We start from the raw sequence: 23,083 nt of genomic DNA, 5'->3' as shown, positions 1-23,083 counted from the left end.
GGAACCCCGAAGTTTTCTAAGAATGTGCATTCATGTTTTGCCTTGCCCCGTACGCTACTTCAAAGAATAACTGCTACATTTAAGTCATTAAAGTGCTGATTTTATTATGGAAGGCGCTTCGTCCGACATTTGGTTTAGGTTAATTATAACAGAACAAAACTGCAAACATTTCCGTTCTAACATGGTGTCTGTTTGTGTGCATTGCCACTTGAGCCCAACTGTTTTACACGGAATTACGTTGACAGTTGATTTATGTTTATTTTTTTTTCTTCCTGTCATGGTATTGTGAAGTGTGTGTTTTAAAACTCTGCCCCCTCAGTCCACAACCATGGCTATTCTCGTCTCGTTCCAGGCGTAGGTGCTAGTTACCCTCTTCTGATGCTTGCCCGATGCGGACTGTCAGTGACTACTGTCCAATCGGGTTACAAGGCCATTTTCTTTATTTCTGGTGTTTTACAGCAATTTTAGGATCCCTTTGGTGTTTATCTTACTCAAATAGGTGTAATTTCTGATAATTATATGTTTCTCTGGTCTTCATTACTTGATTTTGCTTGCGATAAAGTGTCACTCATAGTCGTTGAATTGTCACTCATAATTACACTTACATTATGAAAATGTCACACATGGCAATCTGAAACCTTGGTAGCTATGTGCACACTGCAAACAATCCCTAATCTGACACCATCGCATAGAGAGCACCCTCATGCTGTGCGACATGCTATCAACCGCAGACCCACACTGGTAATTCTGCTAATACAATCCCACACAGTTATAGGGTACTCCCAAGGTTACGACGACATATACATACATGAAACGAGAACACTTTTTAGCAGTACCACAGGCCAGAACCACGCAGGTGAACCCAATATTAAATGTATTGTGCTTTTCGCATGAAATTAAAGCAGCACCACTGGCCAGTTTATTGAATCACAGGCAGTCCGCAGACTATCACACACACTCATGCTGCACCACTACTTGTTGCAACAGGTATCCGGCTAATCCGTGCGGAACGCTCTTGCACACATACACACTCAGCAACCTAATGCAGTGCTACTGGTTTCCAGCACCTCAGTCCTATACCCCCAGAACAAGCCCCTCATCCTGGATACTAAGTCACACTTAGTCTAGGTCCTGGGAAGCAGGTGGGGATATGTAGCAAGTTTTAATTAGAAGGTAGACCTAAAACAAGCATTTGCAATGCAATAGGTCTCGCATTAGTAAAGTTTGAGCTATTGGTATTGTTGTAAATGACAATTTTTTTATGTGTTGGTTTTTTGAAAATAGTGAAATTAATAGCTTTGGCATTTACAATGCCAATAGTTTTAACTTTCGCAAATGTGACACCTATAGCATTTGTAATGCTATATGTGTTGTATGTACGCGACTTACATGTATTGATATTACAAATAACAATGGCTTTTACTTTTTTTTAAAAAGTTAATACTTAAATTAATGAAATATTAACATCTTTTTGTGACATTTGTAATAAAGATTGAAACATTGAGGGAAAATATTTGAACCGGTTGTTTTTGAATGGTTGCACAGATTGATTTTGTGGTGGCGACGAGTGATGCTGTGGTGGCGACAAGTGATGCTGTGGTGGTAGCGCATAGTGATGTTGTGGTGCTCCTGAGTGATGTTGTGGTAGCGCATAGTAATGTTGTGGTGCCCCCGAGTGTTGCTGTGCCCCTGAGTGTCAATCAGTCCGTGTCAATCAGTAGTGTCAGTCAGTGTCGGTGTCAGTCAGTCAATGTCAGTCAGTCAGTGTCATAGCCAATAGGTCTCGCTTTTGGGATCTTAGAAGTGTTTAGCCATGCAACAGTTGATGTTGTTGCACCAAGGATATTATGCTGCATAACTAAATACTTATAAAGTCCAAAAGCGAGACCTATTGGCTATGCCAATGCTTAATGTGTTTGGCAACCAGTTTGAGACTGGTTACCTTCTCACAAAGCTTCATACATCTAAAGGCTCCCTAACACCGAGAGGCGGTGCTATACCAAGGTCATTGTACACAGCTGCTTCACAGTGCAACGGCAGGTGGGCACAAGGAAGGCCCTGATTACAGCTAAAGGTTTAAAAATTGCCTTGTTCCTAAGCGAAAGGGAGTGCCAAAATAGCAAAATACAATTTATCTGAGTTTCTGAAAACACTTCTACAAGATCTATAAACACAATGGGGCTTATTTACAAGCACCTTGCGCTACTTCTGTGTCACTTTTAACATGGGAAAAGTGATGGAAAAGTGATGGAAAAGTGGCGCAAGGGGCTTGTAAATCTGCCCCATGTTGTTCCGTTTAGCGCACCTTAGATTTGTGATGTTTATGCAGTAAGATTATTCCCTGACAGCCTCTCTGCTGCCTCTTGAGGCAGGTATGTACTAATTAAAATACCTAAAAGCAAAATGAATTAATTGACCTTATATGCAGGAGTGAGCCCAGAAGTTGCATGTGTCTAACAGATTGCCTAACTTATGCCTGAGATACCGATAGGGGAAGTTTGACTGACTGATTATTTGTTTTTTTTCTAATAGAATGTATGATGCGTTCTCCTCAAAAAGGGTTCCACAGTTCTCCTTCCAAACGCAGTAGCAGGTCGGAGAGTCATTTTTTAAAGAACATGAGCAAAGCATAGTCCACAAGCAGGGATCCCCGAAACTGGCTACCAAGCATGTAGTGCGTTTTAACTCTGTTTTTAGTGGGTAGGGAGAACTGTTATTGCCTACGGATCCATGACAGAAAATACAAGCCAGGATACCGTTTACAAGTTTAGCGTATTCTTCTGATAGTGGTGTCAGAAAAACCACTAAAGGGCTTCTGTGCCTGGATCTGAGATAGTGTAGTTTAAAATAGTGCAGAAAGCTATTTCTGTGCCCGAGGACTCCTGCCGATAATGCTCCATCACCAGCAGGGGGTGCCGTTTCACCTGCAGTTACGTGCCTTGATCTTGGTTTGAATGGTTCTATGTTTGCTCTTTCAAGTGCTTGCTTGCAAGCAGGGCCGTTTCTAAGTGTTGTGCCGCGCTAGGCGAGAATTGAAAAATGCTGCCCCCTCTTTTTTTCTACCGTCACTCTCTCCCCCGTCATCCAGGCTAGAAGAATAAATGCATTAGATATAAAAGAACTTGTATTAACTTTGCAAACATGTGTACACATTTTTATACTGTAACCACTGTCAGAAGTGTAGTCAGAGCTTACAACATTTACTTAGAGCACTCACCATAAAAAAGGCTTTCAATTAAGGAACCATAAATACAAGTTTGAACAGTAGGAACATATGGACAACATATTACCTTAACTGCAGGCAGTGCCCTTCCCTGATCCATAATGCGGTACTGCAAACTGGCAGCAAAAGGGTTTGTACAGCGGGGGTTGGGCCTCCTTGTCCCAAGGACAAAACACACATGAAAACTTGTTTCCCTTGACCCCAAACAATATGTCCTGGCCGTCCGGCTAAAGGAACTCCACATCCCTGATTGTATTTAGTTTTTCAATTTCTCTCTTTTAGCTTCAATGGTGTTTTGGGTTATTTCTCTTAATCCAACGATACCTTCCTTGCCTTCATTTTAGCAACGTCTTTAAGAAGTTCTCTAATGTCAAGCTGGTAAGCCATGTCTTTTTCTACTGAAATTGTGGCTAGTCCCACAAGTCTCTCTTGGCTCATGGAACAGCGCAGATAGGTTTTTATTAATTTGAGTTTTGAGAAACTCCTCTCCGCACTTGCCACTGATATTGGTAAAGTCAAAAGGATACAAAGAGCTATGAACAAATTAGGAAAACCATTTTCTAATTTGTTTTGGCACAGATAGTTCAGCACATATTCGGGTTTCGCATTTTTTTGTGTTCGATGACTTAATACTGAAAGTTCAGAGAAGAGAGTTGCCGCATCAATGTCCTTTATAAAAGATGGGGTTTCTCCAGGTCTAGGCAGTTAGAGCGGTTTCCAATTGGATATACAAATCCATGAGTTCTTTGGAAGTTTTCATCTTGAGGTCACTCATATTGTTTAGAAAACCAAATAATCTTGCAATTTCATTTAACTGTGTGAATCGCTCTTTTACAGAACTAATTGCAGTGTCCAATATTGCAAAATAGTAATTTACTCTGAATTTCTCTTTGGGGTCAGCGATGGGGTCATCTTCTGATTCGTAAGCGAACAATTTCCTTTTCCTCCTTTTTTCTCTGGCTGAAAAATTGGCTCAATATTGATTTCTTCAGCTAGCTCTCGAGCATCAACCAAAACTCTCTCAAATTCCATGTCACTCCTCATGTTTTTTAAAAACTCCTCTGTACTTTTAAGCTCATTTACTGTTTTCTCAAGAGTAAAGTGCTTCTCCTGCATCAGTTTACTGGTCAAATTGATTTGAAATAATATACTGTGCCATGTTACAACTGCAACAGCAAACTTAAATGAAGATATGCTGTTCAGAAGACCTTCAGCTTCAACCTTAGTCAAAGTACCAGAAGAGCCTTTGAGAGTTGAATATTCAGTAATTCCAAACAACGCATCATACACATGCGGTAACTGGTACCTGATGGGAGTTAAAGCATCGATCCTGCTTGACCACCGAGTATCACTCAGAGGTTTTATAGTCAAAGATGGTATATGACGTTTCAGTATATCCCGTTGACGTGTTGATGCAGCAAAGAATACATACAATTGTTGTATAACATCAAAAAAGGCTGTTGCTTCAGTGCAACACGAAGCAGCATCATCTACCACAAGGTTCAGTATTTGGGAACTGCAGGGGACATAGAAGGCACACGGGTTAATATCCAGAATTTTCTTCTGCAGACCTATTTCCTTGCCCTTCATATTGCACCCGTTATCATAACCCTGACCTCGTAGGTCTTCAATTGCCAATGAGAAGCTTTTGAGCTGATCTCTCAGAACATGACTCATTGATTCACCTGTGGTTTCGGTTAGTGGTACAAATCCCCAAAAAAGTGTTCTTTTATTTGCACGAGGCTGCTTTCTTGGAAATTCTTCATCAGAAGACTGAAATGGCTCTGTTCCTGAAGATTGCACAATGTCCACAAATCTAATGATCATGGTCATTTGTTCCGTGCGGCTGATATCTGGGATGCAATTAAGAATGATAGAAAAATACTTTGCCTTCTTAACCAATGAAATTATTTTGTCTTTGATACCGTTTGATAGCACCTGGATCAGTTTGTTTTGTACATTGTTGCCAAAATAGTGAGCATGTCTTCTACCCTTATTTTGTATTCTCCTGAGATGTTCATTCATAATAGGATCAAACATGGCGAGCAATTCCACAATTTTAAGAAAATTGCCATTGTCATGATCATGAAGTTTATCACTGCTGCCACAGAAAGCCAAATTTTGTGCACCTAAGACTCGTACAAGACATATTACACGCTCTAAGATCTGATGCCAGTACTATTCTTCTTCTTTAAGCTTTTTTGTTTTATTGTCTTGTTTTCGACTTGTATACAGGCCCTTCCAGTTAGGGAAGTTGGTTATATGCTCAACAATCTTTTCGTGTGAAGACAGAATTGCTGATATAATATGCCAATCGTTGCATCCATTCTGAGTGAGACTTGTACTTGAATTTCCGCCAAATACATTACAGCAAAAACAGAAAACTTTATCGGTTGAATACTGGAGGTATTCACAGTAAACAACTTCTCCATTTGGAAGTTTTCTTTTATAATGTAGAGCTGAAAATTTCCTTTTTTTCTCATCTAAAGGAAATTTTTTGCTCACTTGTTTTGGCCCATTTTCAACCAAAAGAGTTCTTAATTTGTCTCCACTTATTGGTAAGTGTTCCCAGGAAGCAGGATCTGAATAATCTATTTTAATGCTTTCTTCCGTTATTGTCTGGCGTTTACTTTGATCACCATCTTCAGTGTCCAGGTTATCCTTTGCAGTATCCACTATAACGTCTTCTTGTTCTTGGCTGTTAACTTCTATGGCCTTGTCTGGTAGGCCTATATCGTCATCTTTTTCTGAGGTTGAAGTTGATGCCCCAGCAATTTCAAGAGAACTCTATGGAAAACGTAGCAAGTTTTCAATAGACCCTTCCAATTTGGATAGTTCTATTTCTCTATCCGCTTTTCTTTTTCTGTACTGAGCACATGAGTTTTTTCCTGTCTGCCATTTTTGATCCTTTCTAAATTCTACCTGAAAAAATATAGGGCAATAATAAGTCGGAATATTGTATAGATTCAAAATGCATATTACACTTGTAAAAAAACAATACCTCATTTAATATCCAGAATGCTCTTTTTCCTCGTACATATGCCCTTGGTAATAAAACTCTGGAGGATAATGTATTTGCTGGAGGGATCCATGTTGTTTCTAGTCCCAGTTTTTCATTTATAGATAATGGCCAAGTTAAGGGGCCATCAGGCCTCCTTTTGATCAAGTGGCCTGGAACCTCACACTTAAATGTAAATGAAACGGAGGTAAACAAAAGTGCACAGCATGTTAGCTTTTCACAGGTACTTAAGAGAGGCATGCTTTTCACTTTTTTTCAGTCCCTTTATGCAAGTGCATGAACTGTAAAAATGTCAGATGTGTTTGTCTGTCACAGTATTTACGCACACTTCAATTAGCACTAGTGTATTTCTTTTATAGCACTACTCAACCCAATGCAGGGTGTCAGAGTGCTTTACATAACATACACATTGAAAATAAATTGTGCAAGTGTGTAAACCAATGTACAAGATGTGTCCAGTGAGGGTTAAAAGATGTAGCAGTCACATAACCTACATAGCTCACTGTGGTATATTAAAAGGCTTACTAATTATGAACAGCAAGTAACGTTGTTCAAAGCAGTAGCCCACTTACCTAGCTACATTAAAAAAAGGTTCTGTCATCTGCACATTACATGATGTGCTTTGAAGGAGACACACTAACCTTCAATACTACTCAGATCCATCTGGGACAACACAAAATTGAGATCTCTCCAACAAATACTTTAACATAAGGGGGTAGATATGATGAGTATTACAGCACGCTCTGTTCCATTTCTTTTATTGAGAAGGGCAACTTAGCCAGAGCGTTTCTTCGCGCTAAACTGAAGGACAGCCAGAAAACCCCATCACTAATAAGCTAAGATGAAGCCTACTGCAAAATGGCTGGGCCTCAAAAGCTTTTTACTGGAACCATAAAAGCAAATAAAGCACTGCATGCGCCCCCCCTATGTCATGGACGCCGACGTATAATGGTGCACAGACAGGTGGCATTCAGGGGTCGCCAGGACAAAGTCGGCTGGGGCACTGGCACAGGCCACATTTGCTCACCTTCTAGCTCCAGCAACGCCACTGCGAATCACCCCCCTTAACATCTCTTCCCCTTAACATGCCTGGGGCAGTGCAGACTTATGCTTTCCCTGCCTGCTTAGGGAAGGGCCCAGGGGGCGGGGGCCTCTTCTTTTCAAGGTACGAGGGCTGGCTGTGGTGAAATGCTGTGGCACTCTTGACACCAGGCTCAGTTCCACAGTCCACACACTGCAGTACTGCACCACGCAGCTCAAGGTAAGGGGTCCTCTGCTCTTCTTTAAGGCACACTCTCTTTGCGCTTCCTTGACCCCCTCTCCCGTGTCCTACTACTCCTCCACATGCCTGCCAAGTATCACGCATGGGGTGTGACACTAACGCATTTCGGTGTGGTGATCTGCATCACCGCACTGAAATGCATTGTCACGCATTGTTAATGATGCCAGTCTGAAACTGGCTGCGCGGCGGTGCCAGCGCGCGCCACCGGTGCCTATAGCATATTATGTGCCTCGGCTCTGTGCTCCTTCCCACAGACTTGGCATTGCCAGCATCACTCTGGCTCGGAGTGGCTCTGTAAATTGATAGTTAAAGAGATCTGACTGCTCAGCTCTGGAGTCAGTGCTACATCAATGTTATAATCTGCCTACCCTGCTGGCAATACCCTTAATAGTTCATTCTTGTGCCACAGGCATGATTTTCTTCTGAGATATCACCTGTCTGCCCTGTTACCGCTGATAACTGACTGTACATCACATAGCAGTCTGTCTTGACTTCTTCTCACTGACTGTAAGCAGTGTTAGTAGCCGCTCGCACCTGGGTCAGGTGATTGATTGTGAGAGCCACTGTGGTGCTTGCCAACGTAACTTCTCAGTGCGCCAAGTGAGTATCAGAGTCAGCAGAGCTTGTAGTGTAGCTCTCTGTGACAAACTGTGAGTGGGGTGATGGTGCCACCAGCAGGGTTTAGCAGGTAGTGGGTGGCATGCAGGACCAGGAGGGCTCACTGCTCTCAGTAATACAGCTTGTAGATTATGATGTGACTCGTTTTAAAGGTCCTTGTTGCTTAAATGGGTGTCATTTATTTCTGTAATTTATATATTTTTCTTGTTTTCATTGCTAGACTTTGCTCGTGAGAAAGTGTCACTCATATTCGTTGAAATGTCACTCATAATTACAATGAATTCAGGAAAATGTCACACATAGCAATCTGAAACCTTGGCAGCTATGGTCTATAGGCAGGAGCAGCAAAAGTTTAACTGTCCAGGTTCTCAGATATGGAGTACGAAACTGGTACAAAAAGTGTACCTCAGAGTATCGCGTTATGGTAGAAATCTAAGGGATGAGTCTACCTCTTGCAGACGTTTCGAACTTTTAGATTACAAATCCTGAGCTGCCACAAACAGTTTGTGAGATGTCAATCCAAATGTGTGAATGGTGAGCATCTTCTAGCGGTTCCGGATAAACGCTTTGCTTTATTGCGTGATAGTAAACCATTGGGCTGCCATGTTAATGTCAGGCGTACGGTTCAATGGCTAAAGAATGTTGCAAAAAGGAGTACGTAAATATTCCTGTCGTACACAGATAGGACTGGTATGCCTGACCGTGGCATGGCTGCTCTGCCAATACGCATGAGCGAAACAAACGTCTGACACCTACCCACTCTGGGTCATCTCCGTTCGCGCCATCTGTCACCTTTAAGCTCCGCCCCATTAATTGTGCGACCCTGGAAGTACACCACAGCCAATCTCTTTTTAGCTGAACCCGCCGGGCTAAAACTAGCAAATCAGAGGCCGCGCTGGCCAAGACGATGTTTTGTTTAGGGAGTTTGCTATTGGTTGAGGAGAGTGCGAGGTAGTGCTATACTAATGCAAGGCGCGAAAGTTCAGAAAGGGGCCGTTGATCCTCTTCATTGGCAGGCTGGGATGTAGCAGAGGACGCAAGTGACACTACCGCAAGCGGCTCGGGACAGCAGTGGGACTGGTTTGAGCTTCCTTTGTCACCGTGACTGACACCGCTGCTCCAAGACAGTAGAATCATCAAGAAAAACAATGGCCGGGATCAAGGAGACCGAGGTAACTTTCCTTCTGTGGTGCACAGTTCAGTATACGAACAGCTCGTCTCTGTTTCCACGGCTTCCGAAACCGCCCTAAACGCATATCTTCGAGGTAAGGTACAAACAATCCCCTTACTTATTTCTGCCACTGTTGAAGCTCTGGTGTCTTTCTGGACCCAGGCAATATATCCCCCCCACCCCCAAGGATATTATAGTGTCGCTCTTTAAGGCATAGGTAATCACCGCAACAAGGCATTGCTTTCCCTCAAGACCGATATCTCCCCATCGTCACTGCCGCCCTTCCCTAGCTGAGGTCCCTCTCCTCGCGCCTAGGACAAATGTCTCCTCTAGGAAGTAGCTCTCGCACCATCTATAATATTACTTTACATTGCCAAAACACACCCCACCCTGTAAGGCGCTCTGTCCAAAAGCTTAGGCTACCCCAAATCCCAGTAGATTTTTACAGCACTCGAGGCATGCCCCTCCTTTCCGTTGCATGTGGCCTCCTAGTGAACAACCGCAATGGGCTGAAGTTTTCTTGAGTACTGACCTTCAGAGCAAGCATTGGGAAAGCCAATAGGTCTCGCCTAATGAGAACTTTGTCTCTAAGCCGTGTTGTACAACACTATGGCTGCTATTCAGCGTGGCTAATAGTGGCGTAAAGTGGAGTGGTGTAGCCTGGAGTGGCGAAGAGTAGATTGGGATGGAGTGAAGTGACATAGATTGGCGTAGGGTGGAGTGGTGTAGAGTAGATACAGGAGAAAAGTGTGGAGTGGCATAGAATACAGTGGCATTTTGTGAAATAGAGCGGTTGTGGCATCAAGTAGAATGGTGTGGAGTGCTATTATGTGGAGTAGAGTGGCAAAGAGTTAAATCCAATCAAAGTCAAATCACATGTATGTTAAGCGCAAGGGTCTCAAGGCCCTGGGGGGTGTGGGAGGGGGTTCGCAGGTTCCAGTCCACCAAGGAGGGGGTCTGTCAAAGAGCCAGGTTTTGAGGTTTCTTGCAAAGATGGGGAGCGATGTTATCTGTCTGAGCGGAAGGGGAAGGAGCAGCCGCCCGATATGCTGTTTCTGGTGCGGGGGACCACGGCGTAGGAGAGCTGGGCTGATCATGGGGTCTTTTGAAGTGCATGGACTCTACCTTCGATGGGGAGCCAGTGGAGTGTGCACAGGTGCTGGGAGATGTGGCAGTGTCTTGGCAGGTTGAGGACCCGTCTTGTGGCGTTTTGGATGTTCTGTAGCTTGCGGGTGAGGTTTGTTTATTCCGGCATAGTGCGTTGCCGTAGTCGAGGCTGCTGGTGACCAGGGCGTGAGTGAAGGTCTTTCTGTGTTCGAGGGGGATCCATTTGAAGGTCTTACGTAGGAGGCGGAGGGTGTGGAAGCAGGAGGACGAGACAGAGTTGATCTGGGGGTCCATTTTGAGCTCTGAGTCCAGGATGATTCCCAGGTTGCGTGTGTGGTCAGTGGGGGTGGGCGGGCTTCAGAGGGCGGGGGCCACCAGGTGTCTTTCTAGGCGTCTGGGTTTGGGCCCATGAGGAGTATTTCCGTTTTGTTGGTGTTTAGTTGTAGGCAACTGTATTTCATCCATTTGGCGGCTGCAGGTTAGTTGGATAGGGAGAGGATGAGTTGGGTGTTGTCTGCGTATGACACAATGTTGAGTCCGTAGGTTCTGATGATGGGGAGAGCGGAACCATGTAGACGTTTAAGAGCGTAGGGCTGAGGGAGGACCCTTGGGGGACTCCGCAGGTGGTAGGTGTAGGGTCCGAGAGGAAAGGGTGGAGTCTCACCCGCTGTGTTCTGCCAGAGAGGAAGGAGTGGATCCAGTTCAGGGCCTTGTCTTGGATCCATGCATTGTGGAGTCTGCGTATTAGGGTGCAGTGGTAGGTTGTGTCTAACGCTGCTGAGAGGTCGAGGAGGATGAGGGCTGTTGTTTCTCCTTTGTCCAGTAAGGTCCGGATGTCCTCTGTTGCGGGGGGAGGGCGGTTTCTGTACTGTTTCTTTCTGAAGACGGATTGGGAGGAGTCGAGGATGTTGTGCTCTTCGATTAATGTGGCGAGTTGGCTGTGATGCCTTTCTCGATGACTTTCGCTGGGAACGGGAGCAGGGAGATGGGTCTGTAGTTTTTTAGGTCGGTGTGGTCCGCAGAGGGTTTCTTCAGGAGGGGGTTGATCTCAGCGTGTTTTCAGTAATCAGGGAGCAAGGCAGTTGATGGTGTGGCAGAGCAATGGTGCAATGGTGTCGACAGCTCTGTTGAAAATGTGGTGGGGGCAGGGATCCGCGGGGCCCCTGGAGTGGATTGACTTCATAGTCTTCTGTGTGTCTTCAGTGGTTAGGGCCGTCCAGTTGTCGATCGCTGGCTTCCGGGTGTCGGGGGTGGTTGGTGAGGGTTCAGTGTGTTGGTTGGCTTCGTGGAAGTTGTCGTAGATGCTCTTGATTTTGCGGTGGAAAAAGGTGCTGAGTTTGTCGCAGAGGTCTTGTGAGGGAGGGATGTCAGTGGACTCGCTGGTGGGTTGGGCCAACTCCTTGATAATGTTGAAGAGTTCTTTGCTGTTGTGTGCATGAGTGGAGACTCTGTCTTTAATCGCTTTTTTCCTTGTTTTTCTGATGAGTTGGTGGTGGGCGTTGGTGGCGGGTCTAAAGTTGTTGTGGGCTTCTGTGGATTTAGTGTTCCTCCAGGCCTTTTCGAGGCGGCGGCACGTGCGTCTGGACTTTCAAAGTTCGGTGGTGAACCATCTAGCTTTCTGGGCTAGGGTGGTGTTGTTTTTCGAGAGGGGCTATGCTCTTGGCGCTGTTGGAGATCCATCTGTGCAGGGTTCGGGCTGCGGTGTTGGCGTCGTCGTTTTCCGCGATGGTTGGGGTGTAGTTGGTGAGTGATGAGGTTAGCTGGTCGTCTGTGATTCTAGTCCAGTTTCTTTGTGGGAGCAGGTGCTGGTGTCTGTGGATGGTGGATGTTCTGAAGGTGAAGTGGACGCATCAATGGTCAGTCCATGGGAGTTCGGTGGTGTGGCTGAAGGTGGTGATGTTTCCTGTTGTGAAGAGGGGTCGAGGGAGTGTCCTGCTGAGTGCGTGGGTTCGGTCACGATCTGGCAGAGTCAAATGTTGTGGAGGTTGTCCAGGAGGGATGTGGTGCTGGGGGCCAGTGGTTGTGGAGGTGGAATTTGAGGTATCTCAGTAGAGTGTAGTTGGTGGATGCAATGGTTGGTGGAAAGATGATGTCCGTGATGGAGTTTGCGAAAAGTCCGCGGGGTCCATGGGGGTCGGTAGCTGAGGGTTCCTCGGAGGGTGGAGGTAGGCCTGGCCAGTATCTTGAAGTGAAGATGTTCCATCAGGTGTGTGGGTTCGTCGGGAAGTGTGCTCAGGTGGAGGGTGGATTTGTCGATGATGGCGATTCCTCCTCCCAGGCGGGTGGGGCGGTCCTTCCTGGAGATCTTGTATCCTTGGGGAATGGCGATGTCCGGTCCCGAGGTGGTGTTGGGCTCGTTTTTGGTAAAAAAGGCTACGTCCGGGGTAGTTCTGTCCAGGAGGTCCCAGATTTCGGTGGCATGCTTGTGGAGGGATCGGACGTTTTGGAGGATGCATTGCAGGGTCTTCGGTCCGGTTGTGTTCTGGCGGGGTCTTCGGTCCGGTTGTGTTCTTGCGGGCAGATTGCGCTGGGTCCGTGGTTTTGGCGGTGCTGCAGGTGTGCTGGCAGCGGTGACAGCTGAAGGGTCCGTGGGTACCTGCTGGTGATGCTAGCTTGCTGTTGCGGCCTGGGTTGAGAGCGTGGAGTGACGTGGGTCATAGAGTTGGTGGTGCAGAGATCCAGGGTTCCTGGCGTTGGTCGCAGTTGGGTTGCGAATGGGCGCAGACGGGCTTGCCTTTGGTGCCCCGGCGGCGTGGCCGCCATTAAGTAGGGGTCGGGGAGGGCAGGACAGCTGGGAGGGAAGCTGGATTGGGTTGGTCGTGCTGGGGGGGTGGGCCGCCGGGGCAGCAGCGGTGGGGAAAAACGGGCTCAAAAAGGCAAAAAGGAAAAAGGGAAAAAAGAGAGAGAAAAGTGCAAATGAGGCAGCAAAAGTGTAAGAGAGTGGAGGAAAGACACAGAGGACACATGAGAGTGAAAGGGGGAGATTGAGATGAGGGTAAAAAACAAGTGAAAAATGGAGGAAAGACACAGAGGGCGAGTGAAGGGGGAGCTTTAAATGAGGGGGAAGCAGAAAATGGAGGTAAGACCCAGAAGGAGAGTGAAGGGGGACGATAGAAGTGAGGGAAAAAGGCGGAGCAAGAGAATAGAGACAGAGGTCCACTGGACCACCAGGGATGAGGCACAGGTGAAAGCTGCGGGTGGAGGAGGGCCTCGAACACCAACACTCAAGAGTGCAAGGGCATGGGGGAAGGCCTCACTTAATGATGGAGCTGCGAGGAAGGGAGAGGCATTTCACTGACAAGGAGTCAGTGGTCTCGCTAAGTGTTGTGGCGTAGAGAAGTACCGTTATTGGTGAAAGTAGCTAAAGCGTCAATAGAGGCGACTGATCGGGTGAAAGCAACATACAGAAGAAGCCGTATACCTGTGGTAAAAGTAGGAAAGCACATTGCACGTTCAGGAATGATACCGAAACGTTTATAAATAAAAAGTGTGTTGCTAAAAGACTTGTAAGAACACGTATGCAAAAGAATCGCAGAAGGTCTCCTGCAACATTTATCTTTAGGGTCACCTTCATATTTAAAGTCCTCCTGCAGCAATCCTGTATAAATATGATCACGTCTCTTTGAAATTCTAAAAGTGTTTTTTTCTAACATGAAATTGTTTCACCTTAATACATCAGATTGCATCCTGCATTGATTGGTCTTTATTAGAATTGATAGTCTTTAAACATGAATTCAAAAACATTCATGCACCCTCTCCCATAACTAGTGACCAAGGAGGGAAGTCTGTTGTCATGTGCACCCTCTATGTGGTCTAGGTTGTTATAATACATGCAACAACATTTTAAATCAAACACAGGAGAGTTTTTTTTTACAGCGCTCCTCATGAACTAAAATATTTCTGTGTGCTCTTGTGATAATGAAGAAAAAGGAGGCAAGGTTAAGTACTCGTACAAGTGTTTAATTTAATTTTTTCCTATCTCTATTAAAATAAAAAGGAGCATATAAATATGATCAAAGTGATTGCCCAAGTGCGCACAAGGGGAGGCTAGGATTAATATAAACCATGTCTTCTGGTTCCATAACTTCTATCTTGTTTATTACACAGTAACTGGACTGCACGTGATTCCAGTAAAGAGACTCTAGGATTACTCTCACCAAACAAATGCCAGCTTTGAGGAACCTGAGCAGACGTTTAATACAGAGTTCACAAACCGCATGTTTTGCCAAATTAGTTAAGCTAGGATTAAATGTCAAGTTTCCTAGGGCCATGGCTAAAATTCCCACCATACCACTCTTAGCAGTGGATATTGTTTTTTTGTGTCTGCATACCTCCGTGAATTGCATCCCTTGTTATAGTGCCTTTTTCATGGATTTTTTTTTATAGCAGTTGCTACCTTAACTGAGTTTGTTTCTATGCATTCCTTATGTTTACAGATAAGAGTATAAGGGCATAAGGAGATTGTAAAGCCTGCAATTCGATTTAATTACAACTCAATAATCATGTTGCTTTTTTTGTACTTTGACTTGCCAAAGTTGCGATAGTAAGCAGAGAAGAGTTACTCCAGGATGTGGTAGAGGAATGGCAGCTATGATAAAGCATAACACATTTTTGTCAAATGTATGACTCTTCTACAGTTAAGGGGCTAAATTTAGAGGGCAGTATTGAATGAAACCTTAAAAATATCCCAAAGACTTACTGCCTGCGCATTATATATGCTTGTGCCCCATACTCCTACACCCTCCCCTGTCCCAGACTCTGCTGCCAGCAATGCAGCCTTCAGTCACACCAAATATCAAACTTCCTGATACTGCAGATTTAATGAGTGCTTTTGTAGGTAAACCTTGAAGTCTTCCTTATGTTGTATATATTACGGTAGGCTGTTCTCCTTGATTGGGCCACTTTAGGCAAACCAATTGTAACAAATTATCAAATAAGATATGTGGCGATGTATTCAAATCCATGTTTTAAGATTAAAGGTAGAAACAGTAGCCAATAAAATAATGCAAATTGTATTTCTGAGGTCGATCTCCCTCAGACTAAGCAAACGTCATTACACATCTGCTGTTTTATATGGCTCCTCATTGAGCCTATGGATACAGCATTTATTTATTTTCCTCGAATTGTCTTATTTGCCCATTGTGAGAGAGTGCCTCTTTTGCAGAATTAGCCCCACATTTGTGCCTGGTTTTGATGTGGTTTCAAATGTGGTGCACAGGGTCCCTTCCATCCAGTTCCCCTATGCCAGTGCTCCTTCTCTAAAACAAACCTCTAATTGGTACTTCTGCCTCCTGTAAGTCCCTAGTAAATGGTACCCTTGGTACCTAAGGCCTGAAACTGAAGTCCCTTGGGACTCCTCACTGGGACAATGCCACTGCTATTGCAGTCTGCATGCCCCTGTGAGGGCGAAAAGGACATGGCACCCTGCCAGCTAGCACTGCCTGACAGCATAGGTAAGTCACCCCTCTAGCAGGCCTCACAGCCCCAAGGCATGGTGCACTATACTCCAAGTGAGGGCATGTCTGTATGAGCAGATGTGCCCTTACAATATTGCAAAAACAACAATATTGGGCACCATTTCCCAATATTGTAGGTGCCACTGAAGCCATAGAGCGCAATGGGCTGGTAACTCGACAACTCAAGTTCCACAGCACCCTGGTGGCTTCACTGAACACACAAGTGTTTGGTATCATACTACTCCTTTTACTAAATTCACATGGTTGCCATTGTGGGAGCTATTGCACCATGAACCCAGAGGGGCATTTTTAGAGGTGCTCCCTGAATCTTTTACAACCCTTTTGTGGTCTCTGACCGGCTGTAGACAGCCTGCCACAACCACACATTTTTCTGGAACCCCTGGGTAGAGAATCCCTGCTCTCTTTGGCCAGAAACAATACACATCCTGGGCAGTGGTGTCATGCCTTCTCCCCAGGATGAACCAGTGCTCGAAGAAAGAAGCTTCAAAGGCCTGCTGCCTTTTGTAATGCAACCCACAGCCTCTGCTTCTAGCAATACAGTGTCCATTGGCCCTACCTGCTACTCCCTTAAAACGCCTCCTAAATTTAGTATGTAGGTGGGTCCCCAAGACCGGACCCTCAGATCTGCGACGACCTAAGAAGAGCGAAGACACCCTGCAGCAGAGAACAGAAGACGACTGCCGTGGCACTGGCCCTTCTAGCCTGTCTCCAGCTTAGACGACCCTGTGACCTGTCTTGCAACCACGACCTCCAAAACCCCTGGGTTGACTTTCCTTCAAAAAAACTCCAATCTCCAGAGAACGGAACCGTCCAGAAGAAACAGACTCTAAAGACTTGTAGATCCGCGACCCCGAAACCCACGACCAGACTGGCTTAACTGTGCAGTGAAGTCTCCTCAGTGATGCTGACTTCGTGTCCAGCATTGGGGGACCTCTCCTGCCCTTCACGACGGCGCCTGCAGTGTGAATCCAGAGCCTACGCAGACCGGCTCCGGTAAGAAGACTCAGACGTCCAAAGGCACCTCTGCACCTGAAGCCCCCAAGCCTTGATGAGCTGAATCTCTGCTGTTGCTGGTTTCCATTCTGCAACCTCTGGTGCCACGCCTGCAGCCTCTTTACTGTCAAGAAGATCCTCCATGAAAAGCATTGGGCGTCCAATGTCAAATTTGCACCCTGCACCCGTCTGCCCCTGTGCCCCTGATGTTTGGTGCTGCTTTGTGGCCCCTCTTGTACTTTATCTCACCCCAAAAGCTTGGCTTCTGCAGCCAATCTACTTACCTGCCTTCAGTGTAGCTCCAGGTACCCCCTGTCTCCATTGGAAAGCATTGGGTCGAACTCTGAGTTTGATCTCTGCACATGGCCGCCCTTGTGCTGCTGGTGGTGCAATCTTGTTACTTACTTGACCCCTGGCCTTTGCTGACGTTTGCCTCCGAATACTGAAATTGTAAGTTCGATACTTACTTGTTTAACACCTTAGCAGCTATGGAACGTCCAGCTCCAGTGCTGAACGTTCCATTGCGCAGGTGCAGTTGGAACGGCCGACGGCAGCACTCCCTAGGTAGTGGTGCCGTCAGCCGTTGGACTGGCGCAGCACTTATGAGGTTAACCATAATATTGTTTTCCCCTTAGAAATTTTTTCGCCCTGACCAATGTTATCCAAAGTGTCTATTTATTTATTTATTTATTTATTTATTTTAAAGTGAAAAGTATTTTTAATTAGGCGTACTTACCTTATTACAAAGACCTGGGTCTTAAAATAAAGTACAAAGTATAATTTTATCAAATTGGTGGGGGATCTCCTTCTTGAGACGTGTGTTCTTCATTGTTTGTGTGTGCAATAAATGTATTGCGCTCGTTTGTGTTAGGCCTTAGGCTGCTCGCCCACACTACCACTAAAAGGGCATTTTGGATTTGGATTTTGCATCGAGCCCTGTACACTTTTGGGGAACCCCTGGAATTTGTGTACGGTATTACCACCTAGTGATAATCAGTCGTATACTAAGCCAGCTTACAGCCTCCATTAATACATGGATATCATCTGGCCTACAGGATAGGTTATGGTGCATTAATCAAATGGAATGCAACAAAACTCCTTTTTGGAAATAATTCTTCCCTGAATGAGCTACCTGAAGTGCCCAGAAAACCCTTTTCAACCTACCTAATTTAACAGAAGCAAGTGAAGATTCATTTTAAGGTGGTGTCCAGGCTTCAGCACATGGGTTTCTTTCCGACGGTCCATAACATTTATTATGGAGCTACCATCCCTCTTCTATCAATTTACCAGATGTGCAAGAAAACCATAGGATTATCCTTGGCTGAATGTAGCTTGTAGCGCTGTGCAGAAAGTTTCCAAAGTCTACTACGGTTATACTTTCTTTCCTGGAGAGGGTTCATTTAAAGTGCATGAAAAACTATTGCGGGCTAGACTCCAAAATGCAAAACTGTTGAACTAATATGTCGTGTTAACAGGGGCCGGATATCAAGAAAATGTGAGACTAGAACTTTGCCTATGTGCCATATGGTTATCCCAAAATTAGATCTGCAGATGCCTTTCCATTTTTTAGAGGAAGACCATCTTTAAGTACTCAAGGCCTAGATGCTTCTTCAACATAGTTCTCACACTTGTCACCCTTTGTTCTGGCACCAAGCGAGTTTTGTGTTGACTTGGAGAGTGTTGTAAACATTTTAACAGGCCATGAACAGAGTTTAAAAGTTAGGCTTGCCCTCATTAGTTCCCATCCCCTGCCAATATATCTTCTTTATTCTCCGTTTTAGCAAGAGGGATCAAAAGAGAATGGGTTCCGCCCAGGTCGTTCAACCATGGCCCAGTGCCTTCACCTAACTATGATACTCAACATGTACACAGTGGCGCGATCTCTCACCATTAATCTAGCCTTCATGGACCTGTCTTCCGCGTTTGATCATGTGAACAGGGCAAAACTGTGGCAGTCCATGAAGGATATTGGGTTTGACGGCTCTATTATCCATTTCTTTGCTGATCTTCACCGGGCAACCAAGGCTAATGTCAGATTTTCAAATGGGCTTCGGGTGTCGCGGAACTTTGATATAAGAAGAGGTGTACGCCAGGGGTGCATTCTGGCTCCCTTTCTGTTTAACCTTTATATTAATGATTTAGACAAAGTCCTTTTATCAACGGGGGTAAATTATCTGCACCCAGGGCAACGAGGTCTCCCTGTATTACTTTACATGGACGATGCAGTCCTTATATCCAGGACCGTCAGGGGGCTCCAAACTTTGCTTGACGCTTTTTCTGACTTCATGTTGGAACGTGATTTAACTATCAATAATTCAAAATCTTTTGTCATGCAAGTGGAGATACGCCCCAAAAAATGCTTTCAGTTCAGGGTAGGTACAGTTACAGTACCTCAAACAGATGTTTTTTCTTACCTCTGGGTCATCTTGGACGACCAGCTTAAATGGGGGCCGCTCAAACAAAGGAAGAAGGGGAACACCTCTCCTATTCTCCATCGGTTACACTGGCTACCGGTTAAACAACGTATCCAGTTCAAAAGTTTGTCTAATTCATAAAATTTTGTATAGCACCGCCCCTCAAACCTTGCAGGGACTCTGTTCCTTCTATGTCCCCTCGCGTGCCCTTCGTTCAGCCGACCTGTCACTGGCACGCACAACTAAGATCCGAAGGTGCCGAGCTGGTGGTCGCTCTTTTAGGCATTTGGCGCCGAAGCTGTGGAATTCGATCCCTCTTGGGGCTCGGGCCACTTCTAACCACCTGCTGTTCCGTAAACAGATTAAAACTTGGCTGTTCTCTTCCTTCTAACTTCACCTTTTCTGTTGTGTTGCACTGTTCTTAGGTATGTCCGCAGCGCTGGGACGCCCCATTGCTGGGGTAGCCATGCGCTATACAAGCAGACTTAACATAACTTGGCGTGGGTGAATGCAGCCATTTTTTATTTTTGCCTCTAAACTGGGTAACAGGCCTATTGCTGCTCTGTTGAAGATCTACCAGGCGAAGAGTGTATCTACAGCCTCCTATGGGAGTGAAATATGGGGGCATGTTGTCACAGATGTTTATCAGGTAGCTGAGAACTCCTTTTTAAAGCACCTGTTAGGTGTTCCCCTTGGCCTGTCTAATTTGGTGGTACACAAGGAATTGGGGGTGCCTATTTAAGTGATACCCTGGCACTTCGCCCTTTAATGTTCCTGTTACAAATGTGGTTGAATGAGGGATTAACGCACTGCCAGCTGATTTTAAGAGTGTATGACCCTGGTTCACGCGCTCAACACACCCTGGCTTAAATGTGTTGAGCAGTTTTGAAAAATTAGGACGAGTTGAACTTTATTTATTTATTTAACTTGTAACGCGCAATAGCTACCTGCAGTCGGTTTCCCGGCGCTAGGGATAGACTCAAGAAGAAAGAAATATCAGGTAATATCAAGCAGTCCAGAACAACGGGCAGATCACTAAAAAAGCAAGGTGTTAAGTCCCTTCCGGAACCGCAGCAAGTTATTCTCCAATTTTAAAGCAACTGGTAAAGCGTTCCAGAGCTTGGGACCTAGATGAGCAAAAGACCGCCCACCCATGCTAGCGAGTTTGAATCTTGGGATAATGAAGTCTCCATTCCCAGAAGATCTAAGGGTTCGATGAGTCCTATATGGTTGAACTAAGTTCTGTAGGTATTTAGGGGCTGTGCCCTGCCTGATCTTGAACAGATAACATAAGGCTTTTAAATGTAATCCGACTTGAGATTTTAAGCCAGTGTAAATCATGCAGAGCAGAGGATGCTAAAATTCTCCTAGGGACCTTCCGAAGCAGGCGGGCAGCCGCATTGTGGACTACCTGAAGAATCTTAATGGTTGCAACATCAGCTCCCAAATAGAGAACATTACCGTAGTCCAGGCGGGAAACAACTAACGCCTGGACAACAGTTCTCTGGGTGGATAGGGGCAGCATCCATAACATTTTCTGGAGCCATCTTAAGGTGGAAAAGCAGATCGCAGCAACCTCTGTAGCCTGCTGCCTCATAGATAACTTTTCGTCAACAAGGAAACCAAGGTTGCGAACCACTGTGGCTGGTTGTGGAAGTGGTCCCATATCACTAGGCCAATGTTGGGGGCCCCATAGATTTTTATTCTTGCCCAATATCACCACCTCTGTCTTCTCCCCGTTTAATTTCAGACATTTCTTCTGCATCCACTCGGCCACGCGTACCAGGCCGAGCTTTAGAGCAAAGGGGCTGTTCTCATCTCTGCCTGACAGAGAGAAGAGAATTTGGGTGTCATCAGCATAGGAGAATAGCGTCAGCCCCGCTTCCTCCACAATGGTGGCCAGGGGTCTTACGTAGATATTAAACAGTAAGGGGCTGAGTATAGACCGCTGGGGAACACCATAAGCCAATGAGCAGATTGTAGATGTAGCTTTGGTCGAGAAAACCTGGAAGGTACGCCCACTAAGAAAGGAGGCAATCCAGGCTAAAGCCGGGCCTGCCACTCACAGGGAACGGAGAGATCTCAAAAGGATGGAATGGGACACGGTATCGAGCGCGGCACTCAAATCCAGCAGGATGAGTGCAGATGTTTCACCTTGATCGATACCATGTCGTAGACTCTCCGTAACTCCGAGAAGTGCTGTCTCTGTGGAGCTCGGAAGCCGGACTGGGATGAGTGTAAAAAACCAGAACTCTCCACTAGATGGTTCAGTTGAGTGTTGACGTGCCTTTCCAGGATTTTCGAAAAGATGGGCAATAGGGATATGGGCCTGAAGTTAGAAGGATTAGAAACATACGCACCAGTCTTTTTTAGAAGGGGCACCACCATTGCATGTTTCCATGCCTGGGGGACATGAGATTCCTTTAAAGAGGCATTTAACAATTTTGTAAAAACCTGTTGGGATCTAACATCTTCAGGATTTTGGCAGGTAAAGGATCGCGGGGAGAGCCTGATTTCACACTATTCAAGCATGAAAGGAAGGAGGCATCATCAAACAGCTGCCATTCCGTGAGCTTCACTGAGGTGATGGAAATTTCAGGCAACAACGAAAATCCAGTCTGGGATTTCTCTGCCGAAGAAGTAGAACTCAGTGAATCATAGATGCACTCAACCTTTGAAATAAAAAACTCTGCCAGCAACTGACATTGAGCCTCATCCAAGGAAGGGGGAATTGGAGTAGTATCAGCTCCTGTTAATTTGCTGACAACGGAAAACAGAACTCGAGGACAATTTTGCGCTTGCGTTACCGTATTAGTGGTATAGGCAGCTCTCGCACTTTTGCACTGCTTGTGGTAACCTCTAAGGGCTTCCGTATAGGCCACTTTCCGCGAGACTGAGTAATTACGCCTCCATCTCCTTGCAAGTGCCTTGCAGTTGGCCCGAAGAAGCTTCAACTCCTCTGAGAACCAAGGTACGGGCTGACGATGTGACATGGAACACTTAGATGTCAAAGGGAGCATAGTGTCCACTGCATTGCTCAACCATTTAGATACCATATCATTTAGCTCTGATATGGGCAGATCAGCCTCTGGAACAGACCCTAAAAGATGCCGATTAAACTTAATGGTATTGAGTTTACCCCAGCGACGTATCTGCTCGCCTTTGCCCTTACTGCTCCTGACCTTGATCTTGTTAGGTGGCAAAGAAAAAAAGACAGCATAATGATCAGACCACTCCAGAGGGCGAGCTTTCTGTGAGCAATCATATTGAAGATTTGAAAGAATTGGATCCAACAGATGACCCGCGGAGTGAGTAGGTCCGGAGTTACACAGTAATAGATCAAAGACTTCCAGATCAGATAGAAGGTGTTGACTTATAGTGCAGGACGAGTCTTCAAGATGAAGATTCAAATCTCCATGGATAGTGAAATTAGCCACCCTCAGCATCAGAGGGGCTAATACTTCCACCAGGGAAGACACCCAGAGATTAGCATTGCCTGGAGGGCGATATCAGGATACCCGACAAGGTGAATTGAGCATTGATCGTGAGCTTAAAAAGGGCGGCTTCACATCCACGGAGAGGAAAAGCTTAAAGTTGGCAAGTATACATTGATTTAAAAATTATAGCTATACCACCCCCTTTACCAGTGTCTCTGTCCTTTCTCATTATTACGTAATCATTCGGGATAGCATCTGCGATGTCTGGCCCAGAGCTCTCATGGAGCCAGGTCTCAGTTAAAAAGACAGCATCCGGATTCTCGTCGACAATGAAGTCGTGGA

At 45.6% G+C, this 23,083-nt stretch overlaps 2 protein-coding genes across 2 annotated transcripts in view; one reads left to right on the top strand and one right to left on the bottom strand.

The window, feature by feature from the left end:
• Window positions 1-4,096: 4,096 nt before the first annotated feature.
• Window positions 4,097-5,263, bottom strand: LOC147661087 (52 kDa repressor of the inhibitor of the protein kinase-like). The gene has a single exon (XM_086951348.1). It carries the CDS (start codon window positions 5,261-5,263, stop codon window positions 4,097-4,099), a length of 1,167 nt encoding a protein of 388 aa, XP_086807474.1.
• A 3,776-nt stretch (window positions 5,264-9,039) lies between these two features.
• The window catches only part of LOC147661086 (claspin-like), a gene marked incomplete at its 3' end in the record, with an annotated part of 34,765 nt that continues 20,721 nt past the window's right edge, over window positions 9,040-23,083 (top strand). Inside the window, exon 1 of the mRNA XM_086951347.1 lies at window positions 9,040-9,314. Coding sequence (XP_086807473.1) covers window positions 9,291-9,314 — 24 coding nt within the window. The remainder of the gene's footprint in view (window positions 9,315-23,083) is intronic.

The sequence above is a fragment of the Lissotriton vulgaris genome, unplaced genomic scaffold (assembly GCF_964263255.1).
Source record: "Lissotriton vulgaris unplaced genomic scaffold, aLisVul1.2 SCAFFOLD_2644, whole genome shotgun sequence".
Classification (NCBI taxonomy): Eukaryota; Metazoa; Chordata; class Amphibia; order Caudata; family Salamandridae; genus Lissotriton; species Lissotriton vulgaris.
Note: the sequence above shows the minus strand (reverse complement) of the source record. Positions and strands in the feature narration are given on the sequence as shown.